We start from the raw sequence: 19,601 nt of genomic DNA on the forward strand, positions 1-19,601 counted from the left end.
TGTTTGAAAACCCAACAATTTATGTTGGTATGGTTGGCGGGTTTGTCGGGGCTGCCATGGATCTGACAGGGCCGATCCAGTATCTTGTCTAGGCTGGACGGACTATCTCTGTTTGCCTTGAATGGCTTCTTCTGTTGACTGGTTTTGGAGCCACTAAATCCGGCGTTGACTGTTGCGTCTTGGGTTCCTGCATTATTGTTGCGACGCTTGTCTTTATTGTGTCGTGGCTTGCCATTGCCGTCCCTGACTTCGGAGGTGCCAGGATCGCTCACGCTATTGCTTCTATGAGCGAGCCAGCTGTCTTCTCCTGCGCAAAAGCGGGTCATTAGTACGGTAAGTGCTGCCATGGATTTTGGCCTTTCTTGGCCGAGGTGGCGGGCGAGCCACTCGTCGCGGACGCTATGTTTAAAGGCCGCGAGTGCTTCGGCATCCGGACAGTCGATAATTTGATTCTTTTTAATTAGGAATCTAGTCCAGAGTTTCCTGGCTGATTCTCCGGGCTGCTGGATGATGTGACTGAGGTCATCGGCGTCCGGAGGCCGGACATATGTTCCTTGGAAATTGTCGCGAAAGGCGATTTCCAAGTCTTCCCAGCTGCCAATGGAGGTCTCTGGGAGGCTGTTTAGCCAGTGCCGGGCCGGTCCCTTTAATTTTAGTGGGAGGTATTTAATGGCATGGAGATCATCACCGCGGGCCATATGAATATGGAGAAGAAAGTCCTCAATCCATACCGCGGGATCTGTCATTCCATCATATGATTCAATGTTCACGGGTTTGAACCCTTCTGGGAATTCGTGTTCCATTACTTCATCAGTGAAGCAGAGGGAGTGTGCGGCGCCCCTATATCGGGCCAAGTCGCGACGTAGCTCGGATGGAGTTCGTCTGCGGTTTTTGGCCCGGACGTGGTTATGCCTGTCGCGCCCGGCTAGATAGCCGTCGTCGCGCGTCGGGGCACGCCCACGCGATCCGTAGATCGATCTGGTCTGACCTGCTCTATTTTCCAGGTCCTACCGCAGGTCATATGTGTATCCCCGAGCTGTTGTGTCTCTACCTTTACGGCGAGGTAGTATGGGCCGGTGTTTGGCTTGAGTCGCCGTTTTGTCCAGGCCACGTGGTGGTCGGTCAGCCGCGTTACGCGCTGATGGTATGGGCTCGAGTGCCTCGTTGTTGAATTGAGGTAGAAGTTTATGCTTCGGGTAACTTTTGGTTGGGCGCTCGAGGCCGTATTCCTCGGCTGCCAGGACATTAGTCCACCTGTCGTTGAGTAGATCTTGATCAGCTTGAAACTGCTGTTGCTTCTTTTTTAGGCTCCTTGCAGTGGCTATTAGCCGGCGCTTAAGGCGTTCCTGCTCGGGGGGTTCCTCAGGCACGATAAAGTCTTCATCGCCGAGGCTCACCTCATCCTCGGAGAGTGGGAGGTAATTACTGTCCGCCGAGTCCTCGTGTACAGCCTGTTCATCAGGGCTAACTTGCCCATCTTCCCGATCGTGCTGTTCGGGGGTTGGCTTGACGGTGTTTTCTTGGTCTTTGGCGTCTTCCGGAGTATTGTTGTCTCTTCCATGGCGTGATTTAGAGCGGCGCCGTCGGTGGTTTGGTTGTATCTCAGGAGGTTTATCCTCTACTAGATTCTTCTCATTATTGCCGTTATCCTCTTTGGGTGTATCCACCATGTACACGTCATACGAAGAGGTGGCCGTCCAGCGTCCGGTAAACGGCGGGTTTTGGGCCTGCTCTTCTCCGGCATCGCCGTCCATACTGTCGATGTCTTCGGGGCCATAATCGAGCATGTCAGTTAAATCCTCGACAATGGCTATGAAGTGGGTGGTGGGTGGGACGTAAAATTCCTCGCTCTCAGCCCCTAGTCCGGGATGGGCATAGTTCGGACATTGCTCCTCTGTAATAACGAGGGATCGCATCAAGTCCAGGGCCTCGCTTAAAGGCGAGGTTTGGTCAGGGAGAAGAGAGTTCGTGGAGTACGGCGGGAAGGCGACTCCTTGGCCAAGCTCACACAATGCCGACTCCGAGGGTTCGGAGCCAGTGTCCAGAGAAAAGTCTGGCCTCATGATGGTTGCCAGCGACAATACTTTCTCCGGCTCTCCCGTACTGGGCTGGGGGACCGCAGACAGTCCGGCGGGCTCAGGAATCCCGTCTTCAGACCTGACGATGCACTCCGGATTTAAGGCCAGAGCAGAGGTTGGGGTCGTGAACCCTTGGAAGATCAAGTCTCCTCGGATATCAGCGACATAATCCAGATTTCCAAAACTAATCTGGTGACCTGGGGCGTACCTGTCGATCTGCTCTAGATGGCCGAGCGAGTTGGCCCGCAGTACGAAGCCACCGAATACGAATATCTGGTCGGGGAGAAAAACCTCCCCTAGGGCAGGATCGTTGTAAATGACTGATGGAGCCATCAAACCTTCTGATGACGACACAACGGAACTCTCAATGAAAGCACCAATGTCGGTGTCAAAACCGGCGGATCTCGGGTAGGGGGTCCTGAACTGTGCGCCTAAGGTCGATGGTAACAGGAGTCGGGGGACACGATGTTTACCCAGGTTCAGGCCCTCTTGATTGAGGTGATACCCTACGTCCTGCTTGATTGATCTTGATGAATATGAGGATTACAAGAGTTGATCTACCACGAGATCTTAATGGCTAAACCCTAGATGTCTAGCCTATATGATTGTGATTGCCTCTACCGACTAAACCCTCCGGTTTATATAGACACCGGAGGGGCCTAGGGTTGTGCAGAGTCGGTTTACAGAGGATGGAATCTATACATCCGAACGCCAAGCTTGCCTTCCACGCAAAGGAGAGTCCCATCCGGACACGGGAGGAAGTCTTTTGTCTTGTATCTTCACAGCCGATCAGTCTGGCCCACGTCACATAGCCCGGACACCCAAGGACCCCTTAATCCAGGACTCCCTCACTCCCCTTCGCGTGAAACCAACGCCAAAAATTCACATATATATAGAAACCTCCGATGGATAACCTAGAACTCGAACTCCTCCGCCGCACGCCTCTGTATCCTCCGAAAACTAATCTGGACCCTGTTCCGACACCCTGCCGTAGGGGGGAATCATCACTGGAGGCCGTCTTTATCATTCCCGCGGCCACCATGAAGAGGAGGGAGTAGTCCACCCTCGAGGTTAGGGGTATGTACCAGTAGCTATGTGTCTCATCTCTCTCTCTCTCTCTCTCTCGTGATCTTGAGATGTCACGATCTTGATGTATCATGGGCTTTGTTAATATAGATGGATCATATGATGTTTCTCCCCTCTGTACCTTTGTTGTGATGAATTGAATCTTTTCCCTTTGAAGTTTTGTTATTGTCAGATTGAATATTCAGATTTGGGAACACATGATGTATGTCTTGCATAATGAATACTCGAGGTGACAATGGGGTATCATATTGATTCACTTGATGTATGTTATGGCACTCAACTTGCGGATTCCCGCGGTGACATTGGGGTAATCTATGCATAGGGGTTGATGCACGTTTTCATTATCTTTCCTCCGATAGAAACTTTGGGGACTCCTTGTAGTTCTTTGTGTGGATTGAATATTCTGATTATGAAGTTGTTTGATCCATATCGTATGATCAACTCACGGATACTTGTGGTGACATTGGAGTATCTAGGTGACATTAGAGTTGGTTGATGTGTGTCACATGGTGCTATTTTAGTACGAACTCTAGGGCTGTTTGTGACACTTACAGGAATAGCCCAATAGATCGATCAGAAAGAATAGCTTTGAGGTGGTTTCGTACCCTACAAACAATTTCTATCTTTTGTTCTCCGCTAATAAGAACTTGGGAGTGATTCTTTATTGCACTTTGAGGGATAATCATATGATCCAACTATTTTAGCATTGTTGAGAGATTGCACCAGTGAAATTATGTATCCTAGGCCTCATTTTCTATCATTGCAATACCGTTTGTGCTCCATTCTACTAGTTGCTACCTTGCTGTTTTTTATTGTTCGCAGTACAAAAACTCATATCTACTATCCATACTACACTTCTATCACCATCTCTTCGCCGAACTAGTGCACCTATACAATTTAACATTGTATTTGGTGTGTTGGGGACACAAAAGACTCTTTGTTATTTGGTTGCAGGGTTGCTTGAGAGAGACTATCTTCATCCTACGCCTCCCAGGGATTGATAAACCTTAGGTCATCCACTTGAGGGAAAATTTCTACTGTCCTACAAAACTCTGCGCTTGGAGACCCAACACGTGTCTACAAGAACAAGTTGTCTAGTAGACATCAAGCTCTTTTCTGGCGCCGTTGCCGGCGAGGTGGGTGCTTGAAGGTATATCTTTAGATCTTGCAATTGAATCTTTTAGTTTCTTGTTTATCCCTAGTTTGGTTTTATAAAAAGAAAACTATAAAAAAATGGATTTGAGTTTGCCCCATATTATGCATATTTATAATGTTTTTCATGAAAATAAGGATTCTGAAAATTATGCTCAATTGATAGAAGAAGAATTTAATAAAAAAATTAGCACAAATGATGAGCATGATTGCAATGTTGTTAGTATGTACTCTATGAATATCCATAATACTAATGATGATTGCCCTAGTCATGACAAAATGTTTCTTATAAGCATGTCAATTTTTGTGGAGTGCATAGAGTTTGTGAAGATGTGCCTTATATGGATGATATATTTTGTAAGAAGCATAAACATGATAAAACCAACTTTTTGCTCAACGTGATAGATGAATTTGCTACTAAATTATGTTCTCATTGTTCTATCACCTGTGATCTTTGCAATAAAGATGGTCAACTTAATTTTCAATGCATACTTTTTCATGATCAAATCATGGCTAAATATTGTAATGATTCGACCCCCCTTGAACTATATAATGAGCTTTATCTATTTTTGGGGTGTGAAGAATTGACACATAAATATAGTTGGTTTGAAGTTTTCATTCTCTCAAATGACATTGAAAATCAATTGAAACACATCTATATGTTTTGTGTGGTAAATTGCAATGAAAATGCCTATATTGCCAACTATAGAGAGACGGGAAAACCAATGGAATATAGAAGGAATACTAATGAAAGGGTAAAGATTTCCACTTTCTCTTCTATTGTCTCTCATGATGAAATAGGTGATGAGGAGGAGCTTCCTATCCAACCAATCTCATGAATAAGAAGCTCGGAAGAATTAAATAAACCCACACATAATGTGGTGAAGAAGAAGAAAAGAAGGAAAACTAAAGGTAAAGAGGTATCTCTCCCAAATAATGTTGCTCCTATTATTGATATGCCTCATGAGAATGAATCAAAACTAGTTGTGGAAGATGATACACTTGAGGATGATTTTGTTATACCTATTGCATGTTGTGATAATTATGATTGGGAAGATAATGATACTTCTTATAATCTTGAAAATATTTATGGCACCAACTTGGAGGATGATTGCTATACTATTGGTGCTATTTATACTATTAATGATGGGAGTGGTTATGCTTGTGATATGCAAAGCCACAAGCTTGGGGATGCTATGCTTGATAGGAATGATGTGTTTGAGAATATATTTGCTTGTCCCAAGCTTGGGGATGCTATGCTTGATGAGGATGTTGTGTTTGAGAATGTATTTGCTGCAACTAATGTTTGTCCCAAGCTTGGGGATGCTATGCTTAATGAAGATGATCTTTTTAGTCCCCCTACTTTGAATGATCAAATTAGTTATGATGATTGCATGCCTCTTATCTATGATGATTATTGCGATGATACTTATGCTATGAAAAAGAGTGATGATTGCTATTATGATACTTGTCATAAGTATGAATACCCTTTTACTGAACATTACTCTTTTAATGTGGAAAGAATTTTTAGTATTCAAGTCTCATATGATACTCCCACTACTATTGATGAGAAGATATTTGCTCATGTGGAGAGTAATAAATTCTCTATGCTTGTGTATCATGAAAAGAATGCTTTATGTGATAGTTATATTGTTGAATTCATTCATGATGCTACTGAAAATTACTATGAGAGAGGAACTTATGCTTTTACATATTGAAATAATATCAAGTTTCCTCTCTATGTGTTGAAAGTTTTGAAGTCATGCTTGTTTTGCGTTCCTATGCTAGTTAATTCTTGCTCCCATAAATTGTTTGCTCACAAATCCCTATGCATATGAAGTGGGTTAGACTTAAATCTGCTAGTCATATGCTTCACGATGCTCTCTTTGTGTTTCAATTCTTATCTTTTATGTGAGCATCATTGAAATCATCATGCCTAGCTTGAAAGGCATTAAAGAAAAGTGCTTGTTGGGAGACAACCCAACACTTTTACCTCCTGTTTTTGTGTGCTCACATGATTAAGATACTGTAGTAATAATGTTTTATAGCTTTTATTTCAATAATGTGCCAAGTAAAGCCTTTGGGATAGTGTGGATGATAGTTGACTTGATTATGTGCAAAAACAGAAACTTTTGCTCCCAGTGCAGAATTTTTATAAATTGATCAGAGCGTCAAAAACTTATGAATTTTTGACACATGAGTGATATACAAATTACCCACGTTGTCCTATTTTTTCAGAATTTTTGGAGTTGCATAAGTATGGTGGTTGTTCAGATCATTACAGACAGTTATGTTTTTGACAGAATCTGCCATGTTTGCATAGTTTGCTTGTTTTAGCATTTCCATAGCTTATATTGAGTGATATAGATTGTGGAAATGATAGAGTACAGTAGACATTATGTGAGAACAATTATGGATCTTGTCTTTGACAGTACCTAAGTGAATGATTTGTGTTTATCATACTAACCCATCTCATGTAGTTCCGTTAAGTTTTGTGTGATTGAAGTTTTCAAGTTTTGGGTGAGATATTGATATGTGGAGAATAAGGAGTGGCAAGACCTTAAGCTTGGGGATTCCCAAGGCACCCCAAGGTAATATTCAAGAAACACCCAAGCAACTAAGCTTGGGGATGCCCAGGAAGGCATCCCCTCTTTCGTCTTCAACATTATCGGTAACCTCACTTGGGACTATATTTTGATTCGTCACATGATATGTGTTTTTCCTGGAGCATCATTTCATTTTGTTGATATTTGCTTTCTGTTATTTAGAATAAAGTTTTGTATCTTTTACTTTAATAAAAATGTCAAGTGTAGCCTTTACCATGCTCAATTTGCAAGTGAATGAGTTGCTGTTTCAAAACAGAAAGTTTTCTGCTATTGCAAAAATTCCCTAGAAAAGTCAGTATGTCATAAAATCTTGAAATTTGGATAAAGAATGCTATTATAAATTCTGTACAGTGTGGTAAATTTTCAGAATTTTTGGAGTTAATTAAGTATGGATCTTGCTGCATTCTTTACAGGCTGATCTGTTTAGGCAGATTGCTGTTATGTTTGCATTGTTTGCATATGTTGGCTTGTTTAATGGTTCTATTTGAGGATAGGATTAATAAATATGCAGAGGCATTTAGTATGCAATTTTAAATTATAATTTTAGTGATTTGTTACAGTAGAAAATGATAAGGTTTTGCATTGATCTATACTAACTTATATCACGAGTTCTTGTTGAGTTTTAGTGGATGAAATTTTTAAGATTAAGAAAACCCGTGATATGAGAGGAATAGGAGACACAAAAGCTCAAGCTTGGGGATGCTCAAGGCATCCCAAGTTCATATTCCAAGAAGTCTCAAGCAAATAAGCTTGGGGATGCCCCGGTAGGCATCCCACCTTTCTTCTTCAACAACTATTGGTCAGTTTTCATTGAGCCTAAGTTTTTACTTCTTCACATGAGTTGTGCTATACCTGGTGTGTCCTTTTATTTCCATTTTGCTTGCTATTTAATAAGATATTTAGATCTGAAATCTTTCTTTGAGAGAGAGTCCTAACATAGCTACTTAATTATTTGACTACTCATTTGATCTTCACTTATATCTTTTTGGAGTAGTTTATCATTTGCTCTTGCTCTTCACTTATATCCTATGAGTAAATTGTGAAATAATTTCATATCATAAAGTTGAAATTATATGTGCTTCATATGCTTGTATCCCATTTTGCTTGCTATTTAATATTGGTCATACAAGCAATTCATGAATGATTGGTATGAGGAAGAGAACTTTCACATGTAAATATATTATCTTGGACATCTTTTATGATTGTGACTACTCATTAATTATTTTCAAACTTGAGCAAATTAGTTGAAGTTGGACAAGGAAGACAACGTAATGAGTTATGTTTGGGTATATTTGCATAGAAGTTATATTGTTATGGATCCTCCAGCATGTGGTGCTTGCGTAGGATCTTCTGCTAGCCAAAAATTTGCACTAAATAGAGATACTACTTGTGCATCCAAAAACACTTAAACCCAGTTTCTTGACATGAGTGTCCACCATATCTACCTATGGATTGAATAAGATCCTTCAAGTAAGTTGTCATCGGTGCAAAAAGCAATAAAATTGCTCCTAAATTAAATGTGATTTTTTATTGTAAGGGAAAATAAGCGTGGTACGAACTTGTGATGGTGAAGAATAAAGGCAACAGACTGCATAATAAAGGTTGCTATCTCAAGGGGCAGTATCACGTGACGTTCCTTTGCATTAAGAGTTTGTGCATCCAAAAACCAAAAGCGCATGACAACCTCTGATTCCCTCTGTGAAGGGCCTATCTTTTACTTTCATGTTATTTACTTTAATGCTATTTATTTTCATGTTGTGTCAATTCCTTATCCCAACCTGTTCTCTAGTTGGCAAGCATCATGTGGTGGAGAAAGATCTAAGCACATATGACCAGTCAAATATATTTGATCATGAATTATTATTGTTGACAATTATCTCTATGATAAATGAGTTGGGAGGCGAAACATTATGCCCCTATCTTTCCCTATGTTCGATGGATGTCATTTGTTCTAAAAATATGCTCTGAGTACTAGCAATCATGGAAGACTAAATGATAATTGAGTATGTAGAGCTCTTTCTTAGACTTTGTTGAATTAAGTTGAATTGCAATTGCTTGGTGACTAAGAGTTAGGACACATAAATTGACCACTTGGAGAGAAATAATTAATAGTAGATGCATGACTGAAGAATACCATATAACAATTTTCAGAACCATGATTAGTTGATGAACTAATTACCATCAGTGTTAGGCAATAGATAAAGTGAACCCTTCTAGGGTGATAAATTAATCGTAAACATGCAACAACTACAGAGATCTAAGATTGGGTAATTTATGCCACACATTGTCATAAGTAAAAGAGGATAATGCCATGAGTATCTTATCTCACTTGAAAAAGAAAAATGATTCATAGCCTCTTGTTCCTTATCGCTTCAAGCATTTTTTGAAGCAGCAGTAGCTTGACACATGCTTGCACTCTCGGTAAACAATCATCTGAGATCTTGGTTAAGACCTTTTTCAAGTACTCCTCTTCGTAAAGAAGGATCTGAGATCTGGGTCAGGACCTTTTACCAAGAGCTTCCAATTAATGCTTTCGGAAAGTTTTATTTAAATTAACTTCCAGAACTATTTACATTCTATATGATTCGCTTCTTGCAAACACATATTGATATAAGATGACTCACTTCTAGCAGGCACATATTTAACGGTTGGATTGGGCCACTAGTAGAAAGACGGCCTAATGTGAAGCACATTAGTACCGGTTTGAATTTGAGCCGGCACTAATGTGTCCATTAGTGCCGGTTCGAACGGCTAGGCGGGTGGAGCTAATTAGTACCGGTTCGTGGCGAACCTTTAGTACTCGTGCCACGAACCCATACTAAAGAGGCTGTGGCACGCCATGGTCCGGCTGGGGCCCCACAAGCACCTTTAGTACCGGTTCGTACCACAAACCAGTACTAGAGGTTTTTAGTTGCAGCGGTTTTTTAGTCCCACCTCGCTCCGCTAATAGGGTTTTGACCACTTTAAATATGTTACTTCTCAAATTATCACAACCACTTGGTCTTCATTGAACTCTATGTGTAGAATTTGTGGCCTCAATATGAGTTTTCTCTGGTTTCTAAATCGGTGAGGACTCATATTGTCAATTCAGATTGTACACAAAAAGATCAGCGATAATTAATGTATTTTTTATGTATTTCTCTATAAAGAAATATAAGAGCATTTAGATAGGTTTCAAAGCCACGTCGTCAACTTTCAACCCTTTCTGACATAATTTGATATCTTTGATGCATTTACTGATTTGTTTTGAGCTAAATAACCCTGGAATTGAAAAGCACTACAACTGAACTCTGAAAAGGTTGAAACTTGGCATGGTATCATCATTTCACCCACATGTCATGTGCAAAAAAGTAGCGTGGTTACGGCAAAAACTGGATGCACTTTGTGTACAAACTGGACACTCTCTTTCGAAGTATCAGGGTTTCGGACGAAAACTCATCTGTTACACCGGCTATTCAAAATTTTAATAACTTATTACAACTCTGGACTTTTTGTGCGTTAATTATGCACCATTCAAAGCCACGTCGTCAACTTTCAACCCTTTCTGACATAATTTGATATTTTTGATGCATTTACTGATTTGTTTTGAGCTAAATGACCCTGGAATTGAAAAGCACTACAACTGAACTCTGAAAAGGTTGAAACTTGGCATGGTATCATCATTTCACCCACATAGCATGTGCAAAAAAGTATAGATGGTTACGGCAAAAACTGGATGCACTTCGTGTACAAACTGGACACTCTCTTTCGAAGTATCAGGGTTTAGGACAAAAACTCATCTGTTACACCGGCTATTCAAAATTTTAATAACTTATTACAACTCCGGACTTTTTGTGCGTTCATTATGCACCATTCAAAGCCACGTCGTCAGCTTTCAACCGTTTCTGACATAATTTGATATTTTTGATGCATTTACTGATTTGTTTTGAGCTAAATGACCTTGCAATTGAAAAGCACTACAACTGAACTCTGAAAAGGTTGAAACTTGGCATGGTATCATCATTTCACCCACATGGCATATGGAAAAAAGTAGAGATGGTTACGGCAAAAACTGGATGCACTTCGTGTACAAACTGGACACTCTCTTTCGAAGTATCAGGGTTTTGGACGAAAACTCATCTGTTACAAAGGCACTTTATTCTTTTAAACTTATTATAACTCCGGACTTTTTGTGCGTTTATTATGCACCATTCAAAGCCACGTCGTCAACTTTCAACCCTTTCTGACATAAATAAAGCAAAAAAGAAAAAACTATATAAAAAACTACTCAGAAATAATTAGAAGAAATAAGTAAAGCAGAAAAGAAAAAAACTATACAAAAAACTACTCAGAAATAAAAAGAAGAAAATAAATAAATCAAAAAATAAAAAACTATATAAAAACTACTCAGAAATAGATAGAAGAAAATAAATAAAGCAGAAAAGAAAATAACTATATAAAAAAACTACTCAGAAATAAATAGAAGAAAATAATTAAAGCAGAAAAGAAAAAACTATATAAAAAACTACTCAGAAATAAATAAAAGAAAATAAATAAAGCAGAAAAGAAAAAATATATTAAAAAACTACTTGGTAGGCAGTACCGTCCATTGTCCCGGGGCTGAACTAAACTGCGAGGAGATAAGTCATTATGTTTCATGGCTTGAGGATCTTGATGATGTCAAGAGAAATTATTTTCCTGAATTTGAAAATCTTAGTACTCAAAACGTGCGACCAATAGTGATCGTATTAAACTACGGTCACATCTATTTAGGAAAGATGGTAAGATTTTTACTATTTGTCCTCGGTGCATCTTTTGCATACATTATTTTTCAAGCTAAACTTCATTGCTAAGTAATGTTACTATACGCGATGTTCTTCAACAGGGACTCCCGATGACAGTTGTGCCTCAGTGGATCGAGACTAAAGGTTGCATGTCAATGGTTAGCTTACGGCCAAGATATCCTACATTGCACATGAGTGCATTCAGGATTTCTACAACCGAGGAATGCTTAATAGTGAAAGACTGGAGCAAAATTATGAAGGATCGCAGAGAAGTACTAGGGGCAGCAAACAGAAGCGCATCCCATGATTAGGAGACAGATTCATCTGCATGCTCCAATATGATGAATCAGGAGAGCTATACTTGTTCTATGCTATTTTACCTGAGAGAGAGCAGCAAGAGTGATTAACATGCTCTTAATACTTGTCCTCTCATGTCCGTGTTCTTCGTCGATCCTGAACTTAACCTCATGACCATGTTGAACTTGATGATATCTTTGCTTCTCGTACAAGTGAATGTCTCTTCTTTAAACTAGTGTTGGTGGTGATTAGATAGCGGTAACGACTATGATGATTAATAGTGGTAATGACGACTATATATGATGATTTTTAGCTAGCTAGTACTGTTGTTGGTGATGATATATGATGCAAGAGTTTTTATATTAATATGATGATGATGAGTTATTATTTCATTTATGAAAGAAACCGCAGATTAGTTTCAACTGGATGCATGGAGCTAGCTAAGTGATCAAGTATATGATCAAGTATATGCCATATCCATATTACTTGATCACTAGGTGATCAAGTAATATATATATATATATATATATATATATATATATATATATATATATATATATATATATATATATATATATATATATATATATATACTTGATCACTTAGCTAGCTAGCTCTGCATCGAGTTGAAACTAATCTATGGTACTTTCACCAAATGATTTAACAACTCATTATAATGTAAAAACAATCTCTAAATTAAATTGAAAACACAAAATTATAGTAAAAACAAAAAATAAAACCAAAACCACCCCAAACATTTAGTACCGGTTGGTGTTACCAACCGGTACCGGTACTAAAGGTATCCCCGCACCCGGCCCTGGCATGTGCCACGTGGTGGCACTTTAGTGGCGGTTCGTGCCAAACCGGTACTAAAGGGGGGACCTTTAGTCCCCACCCTTTAGTGCCGGTTACAGAACCGGTGCTAAATCCCGGTTCTGCACTAGTGGGCATGCCGCCGAGGTAACCTCCCCCCCCCCCCGGTGGCAGGGCCTGCCCCTCCCTCGGCTGCACAAGGCCTATGCATGTCGGTCGCAAAGACATCACATAGGATTTTCTATGTCGCTTCTGGACAATATGTCATGTGTCCGCCGTGCAGATCTGCAATTTCCCACGCTGAAACCCTAGGAGTGCAATAAATACCTCAAATATTACAGGAGGGCCCGAAAAATGTGGGGGCCTAGCACGTGTCATGCGATGGCCTCATTTGAGAGCACAAGAAGTTTTGAGGCCAACGGAGCACCAGGACCTGCACTTCCTTCACAAAACGGACACGTTCCCTCTCGATAGCTAGAAACTACCTTTGACATGGTGTAGTTTACAAGCGGCCTCCGATCAGGCTTCTATGAAACACGCTCAAACTTTTACCACACCCTACAGGGGCCATGTGATGACACAGTGACAGGTCCTGAGGATTTCCGGCATTGTATGATTTTTCGTGGATTTAAACGGCTCGATTGGGCATGCCGCCTAGGTACATTCGCCCCCCTGTGGCGGGGCCTGCCCCTCCCTCGGCTACACAAGTTCTACGCATGTCGCAAAGACATTATATTAGATTTTCCATGCCGCTTCTAGACATGATTTCATGTGCCCGCCATGCAGATATGCAATTTACCGCATTGAACCCCTAGGAGTACAATAAATGTCTCAAATATTGCTGGTGGGCCCAAAAAATGCGGGAGCTGGCATGTGTCATGCGATGGTCTCCTTTGAGAGAACAAGAAGTTTTGAGGTCAATGGAGCAATAGGCCCCGCACTTGCTTCACAAACCGGACACGTTCCCTATCGATAGCTAGAAACTACCTGGGAGATGGTCCAATTTACAAACGGCCTCCGGTCAGGCTTCTATGAAACACGCTCAAACTTTTAACACACCCTACAGGGGCCATGTGATGACATCGTGCCAGGTCTCGAGGATTTCCGGCATTGTGTGATTTTTCATGGATTTAAACGCCTCGGTCGGGCTTGCCACCGAGGTACATTCACCCCCGGCGGGGGGACCTGCCCCTCCTTCGGCTGCACAAGGCGTAGACATGTCGTAAAGACATCATATGGGATTTTCAATGCCGCTTTTGGACACGATTTCATGTCCCCGCCCTGCAGATCTGCAATCTCTCATCACCATGTGAATTTATTCTTATAGTTCTACTGTCTGAAACATTCGACAAAAATATGTCGGTTCAGCAACTTGGCGTGGAAGATATGCAAATAAAATCATGATTTTACGTGTCCCACGAGGTCGGTTATAAATTCCGTACCTTCCTTCCTAAAAATTCCTGCGAAGCCCATAAACAATAGAAAACAGAAACTTTCCTTCCTTTGTAGGTTAGCATGAATATATTTTTCATCATTTTATTTTAACCATGTTCACCATATTTTCCAAGGAGGTGACACAATCTTTCCCGAGAGCCGACAGAGGTGTTTACGATAGGCCCTCCTGGGAAAGGCACTAGCCCTAGATCGGGCTGGCTTTTCCGAGAGCAAGAAGTAGCTAGGCGCTTGGAAGACAAGTCGGCCAGGGATTGGATGACGTGGCTGCTGACTAGACGTCGACACATCAATGGCTGTAAATTACATGAGGAACTTATTTCTTGAGAATGTATGCCGAGCACCCTAGCGGAGCTCGGCAAAGAGCCCCCTAACTCATGGAGCTGTCAGTCGCAAACGGACATACCATGTGGAATCTATTTGCCGTGTTCGGCTCTCGGCGTATGTTGGTTTTTGCCGAGTGTCCTCCCTTCGCCGTGTACTTTTTTGCTGCTACTCGGCAACAACATCTTGTTGCCATGTGCTGGACTTTGCCGAGTACGGCTCTCGGCATATATATCTTTGCCGTGTGCCCGTGGTTTGGCTCTCGGGATAGAGCCAAACACTCGGCGTACACTGAAATTCGAGTAGTGTGGCCCTCCGAATGTTTACATCGTCAGGTAAGTCCTCAGCCCATCGCTGTCTAGCAGCAGGCTTTCTGGAACCGAATGCAGCTAATGCATGGGGTAATTTATTACATTCACGAGGTGCGAAGGAAAAGCAGCAACTAGAAATAAAGTTTTGACGAGCAAACTGTCTGATTTCTCAAAAAAAGAAAAAGGATTCCTTCCGGTGTGAGATCATAGTCGGTGGATTTCAGGGCTCTGACTAAAGTCTGGCAATCAGACTCCACTTGGATTTTCATCATCCCCAGCTAGCAGCAGCATGCATTGCCTCCAGACAAGCTGTTGCTTCGGCATGAATGGCACTCCCAACACCCTGCAGTTTGCCGGCTCCTGATCCCCTGACATCCGCCTGCTTATCTCGGATCACAAATCCCCGGCCTCCTGTGTTGTCCTCTTGTTTGAACGCGCCGTCAATGTTAACTTTCAGTATCTCACCCTCCGGGCGCGTCCATTCCTTCTGCCTTTGGCCTGCTACCCCAGCCTTCTGACTAAGACAGAATTGCAGCGACTCCGAGGCCCAGTGACTGATGTTTGATACTTTCTCCTCCCCTGGCCACGTTTTCTCCTTCTTGTTTATTTTATTCCCGTGGTCCTTTGATGAGGTAGCATGTGTACATGTAATGATAAATGAAAATAGTGGGCATCAACTATATAGGCTACAGGACCTTTGCTTCACGAGAGAGAGCCTTGGGCCTCTTTGGGTTCCGGGTTCACTATTGCATTACCGCTCCAAATTTCAGAGGCGTTACATTCAAAAATGTTCCCAAGCACGTTATCTTATCTGTTAAACCATTCTTGTTGTCCCTTGGACTTCATCTGAATTAGTACCAGACAGGTTGCACCTCAACTTCATCAATCTCGTCGTGGAAAGGACGCGGAACCATGTACAGTTCCCCGACACGGGCTCCGACTTTGTCAATGTACCTCTTCGGCTCCCAAAACCTCGTGCTCTCTGCCGTCAAGGTTTTTAGAGCACGCACGACTTCATCGCTGCGTTGCCTCTCCGGCATCAACCTCAGGGAAAGTAAGCCGGTGATGGTTGGGCGACATGGGTCTTGCGACAGCATGCTTACCATGCCTTTGCATCATGTGCATGCCCACAAGTTTGGGTCAACCCATAGGTCCTCCTCTTGCATCCTCCACTGGCTACAAGTATTATGATGGCAATGCGGATGATACTAACTGATTTTCATGAATTCATCTTCTTAAACACAAATCAGATGTTGAGCAAGACTTTTACACCTTTCAAACGTCTCTCATTACAAAAGTTCATGATATCCAATTGGGGAGGTTGTGGGGAGGGGGTATCATCATCTCCATGTATACTTTTGACGTGTTGGCATCTCACACCGTGCGGCATACGCACACGCCCCAAAAGAATACGTATCATCATCTCCATGAATGCTTTGTCGACCAAGAGATGTACATCATGGAGCATGTCAAGTTATCTTTACCGTTACCCGCAAAAAAAAGTTACTTTTATCGTTTAGTATTTGTGAAAACCGACTGGTTTCCAGGTTTTGAATATGTTCAAATAAGGTGTATATGCTATCATTACTACTCCCTCTATCCCAAAAAAGTGTCGCTTTTCAGCAAAAAAAAGTGTTGCTGACTTAGTACAATTATGTGCTAAAATTGTACTAAATTTGTGACACTTATTTTGAAATGAAAGAGCGACACTTATTTTGAGGAGGGAGTAGTTCACATGCCTTGGCGCGGTGGTAAGTGGCCGTCCATGTGCGAGGTACCGGTTTAGAATCGACTTCTGGGAAGTAACGAGCCACCATATAATAACAACTACTATAATTGCAAAACCACGGGTCAATTACATTTGTTTTTGGCAAAAGATACTTAATAAAAATATATTTGCTGTTATTGGACGGTAATTTGCTGGGATTACTGAGATATTCTCAAAACCGGCCTCCTCCGTAAAAAAGGGCATTGGGCAAAATAAAACTTAAAGCAGGTACGTACATTATTATTTCTTTACCCATGGCGGCTAGGAGCTAGCACATCGCGAATCAGCGCATCAAAGTTGTCATGAGACGAGCCGCCGGGCTTGGTCGCCTTGACCGCTTTCTCCCTCCACTCCTGTGCCTTCTTCTTCATCACCTTTCCATTCTCCCCCTCCATGAGCTCCATGATAAGGTTTGCAACGGCGTCGCGCCGGACGTCGGTGTCGATCTCCATGCCGACTCCCCATTCGTTGCACTGGTATCGGCAGTTGGTTTGCTGGTCCGCGAAGAATGGCCAGCTGATGATGGGCACGCCACCGCACATGCTCTCCATCGTTGAGTTCCAGCCACTGTGCGTCAGGAACGCGCCCACAGCCGGGTGGTTCAGCACTTGCTGCTGCGGGCACCAGGAGGCCACGAGCCCACGCTCCGCCGTCTCGACCGAGAATTCTGGGGGGAGCACTGCAGTGTCGCCCTTGACGAGGTCGGGACGGATGATCCAGAGGAAATGTTTGCCGCTCTTGGCCAGCCCCCACGCGAACTCCACTAGCTGCTCGTTGGTCATGACGGTGATGCTGCCGAAGTTGACGTACACGACTGAGCCGACCTCCTTGCCGTCGAGCCATGGCAGGCACTCCTCCTCCTGCTTCCACAGGCTCATGTTGATGCCTGAGCTCGGCGCCAGCAGATGGAGCGGGCCGATGGTGTAGACCTTGGGCAGGCCGAGCGCCTCCATGGCCGCCACCGCCTCGCCCTCAAGGTCGCCGAAGGTGTTGACGATCATGGCCGACGCGCCGACCGCGCGCTCTGCAATGCCGAGCGCGAAATGCAGCATATAGTCGTCCGAGGCCGGGCTGCGTATGAAGGTTGGGAAGTCCCTGAACCTCATGTTCCGCAGGCCCGGCACGTCTTCCACCGGCGTGTCAAGGTACTCGTTTGTCAGCTGCTTGACGTCTCTGATCGGTGCGAGGCCACGTTCGAAGAGGAGACGGTAGTGGCGGACACCGACATAGCTGACGGCACTGGACGTCCAGAGCTGGACATAGGGGAGGCCGAGCTCCCCGGCCGCTTCCATGGAGAAGTCCATAATGATGTCGGCGACGACGCAGGTCACGGGCGGATGGCCCGTGGCGGGGTCACTGAGCTCCGCGAGGAGGCGGCGGAAGGGCCCGAGGCAGGTCTCCGTGAGGGACTTACATAGGGACGTGACGTCCTGCGTGACGTCGCCGTCTGACGGCGGCAGGCCGTCCGGAATGGTCGCGAAGCGGAACCCCGGGACGCCGGCCACCGCGGCCGCGCCCCGCGCGCGGACGAGCCGGGCGTGGTTGTACTCGGTGTTGACGAAGGTGACGTGGAAGCCGCGGGCGTGGAGCATCTTAGCCACGTCGAGCATGGGGATGATGTGCCCCTGCGCGGCCGCCGGCAGGCACACGGCGTGTGCTCTCTCGCCCGCCGGTGCTGAGGAAGAACCCATTTCCGGCGGAGACGGCGATGGGCTATTGCGGCCAGTAGCTAGTGTTCTTGTTGCTGCTGGTGAGGATGCTATATATGCGTTGGCTTGGCATGGCTCTGCCGATCTTTACCATACATTATTTATAAGGTGTAGACGATGGGCAAACATACTGACCACGTCTTTGAATTGGTGTCGTGGTATGAAGGACATACGCAAGTGATTACGTCCACCGATTGGGACGTGTTGTTTCTTTATTTGTCGTATAACCTTGGATCGAGGATGGAAACTTTCAGTGGAATTAAGCTCCACATGGACATGTCGGGCGGCCGGGGTGGATCTATTACTCGCTCCAAATGCTAGGTAAGTTAGTACGTAAATACTACTCTATCCCATGATGTAAGACGTTTTCAACACTACTCTATCTCTGTGGACGATATGGACCGAGGGGGATTTTTCCTCGGTATGTCCATTACCGACCGATGTGTGAACCTCAGTTGGGAGGCGATCATTTTGTATGGCCCGGCTGATCACGGGCGGTCGACGGACTTTTTGGCCAAGCTGAAAGATAAGGTAGAACGCTGCACTACGCCGGTCGTAGTCGTTGGGGATTTCAACCTTATCCGTCAGGGGGCTGAGAAGAGCTCTCCTAATATCGACCGGCTCCGGATGCGCATGTTCAATGATTGCATAGCGGATATGGCCCTATGTGTGATAGTCCGTGTAAGGGCTAGGTTCACATGGATCAATAAACAGATGGACCCTATCCAGAGTGTGCTGGATCGGGTCCTGGTATCTATCCAGTGGGAGATTATGTTCCCATTGTGCTCTCTGAGGGCGGTCACTAGGATTGGTTCCGATCATGTTCCCTTGTTGTTCTCGTCTGGGGAAGGGTCCCCGCCGCGGTCCAGGCGCTTCCTGTAAGACATATGATTTGGGAACTGCATGACACACCTAAACCGGGGTGTGGCTATCTCATTATATAGAGGTACCCAAGGGGTACAATACAATGTTACAATATATCTGTACAGAGACTATGTATATACAGTCTAACACCCTCCCTCAATCTTAACTATGGCCTGAAGTACAAAGCAAGTTAAGATTGCGCCTACAGCCTACAAACTGTGATTGTGGAAGAGGCTTCGTGAAGATGTCAGCAAGTTGATCCTTTGAAGAGATGAACTTGATACAAAGTAGCTTCTGTGCAACACGTTCCCGAACAAAGTGATAGTCCACCTCAATATGTTTTGTCCTAGCATGAAACACCGGGTTAGAAGAAAGATA

At 43.7% G+C, this 19,601-nt stretch overlaps 1 protein-coding gene across 1 annotated transcript; it reads right to left on the reverse strand.

Annotated features, from left to right (window-relative positions):
• Positions 1-16,700: 16,700 nt before the first annotated feature.
• LOC123143010 (7-deoxyloganetin glucosyltransferase) lies at positions 16,701-18,443 on the reverse strand. The gene has a single exon (XM_044561763.1). The coding sequence runs from the start codon at positions 18,339-18,341 to the stop codon at positions 16,899-16,901; it is 1,443 nt and encodes a 480-aa protein (XP_044417698.1). The 5' UTR covers positions 18,342-18,443; the 3' UTR covers positions 16,701-16,898.
• Positions 18,444-19,601: the final 1,158 nt, after the last annotated feature.

This window comes from Triticum aestivum, chromosome 6D (assembly GCF_018294505.1).
Source record: "Triticum aestivum cultivar Chinese Spring chromosome 6D, IWGSC CS RefSeq v2.1, whole genome shotgun sequence".
Lineage (NCBI taxonomy): Eukaryota > Viridiplantae > Streptophyta > Magnoliopsida > Poales > Poaceae > Triticum > Triticum aestivum.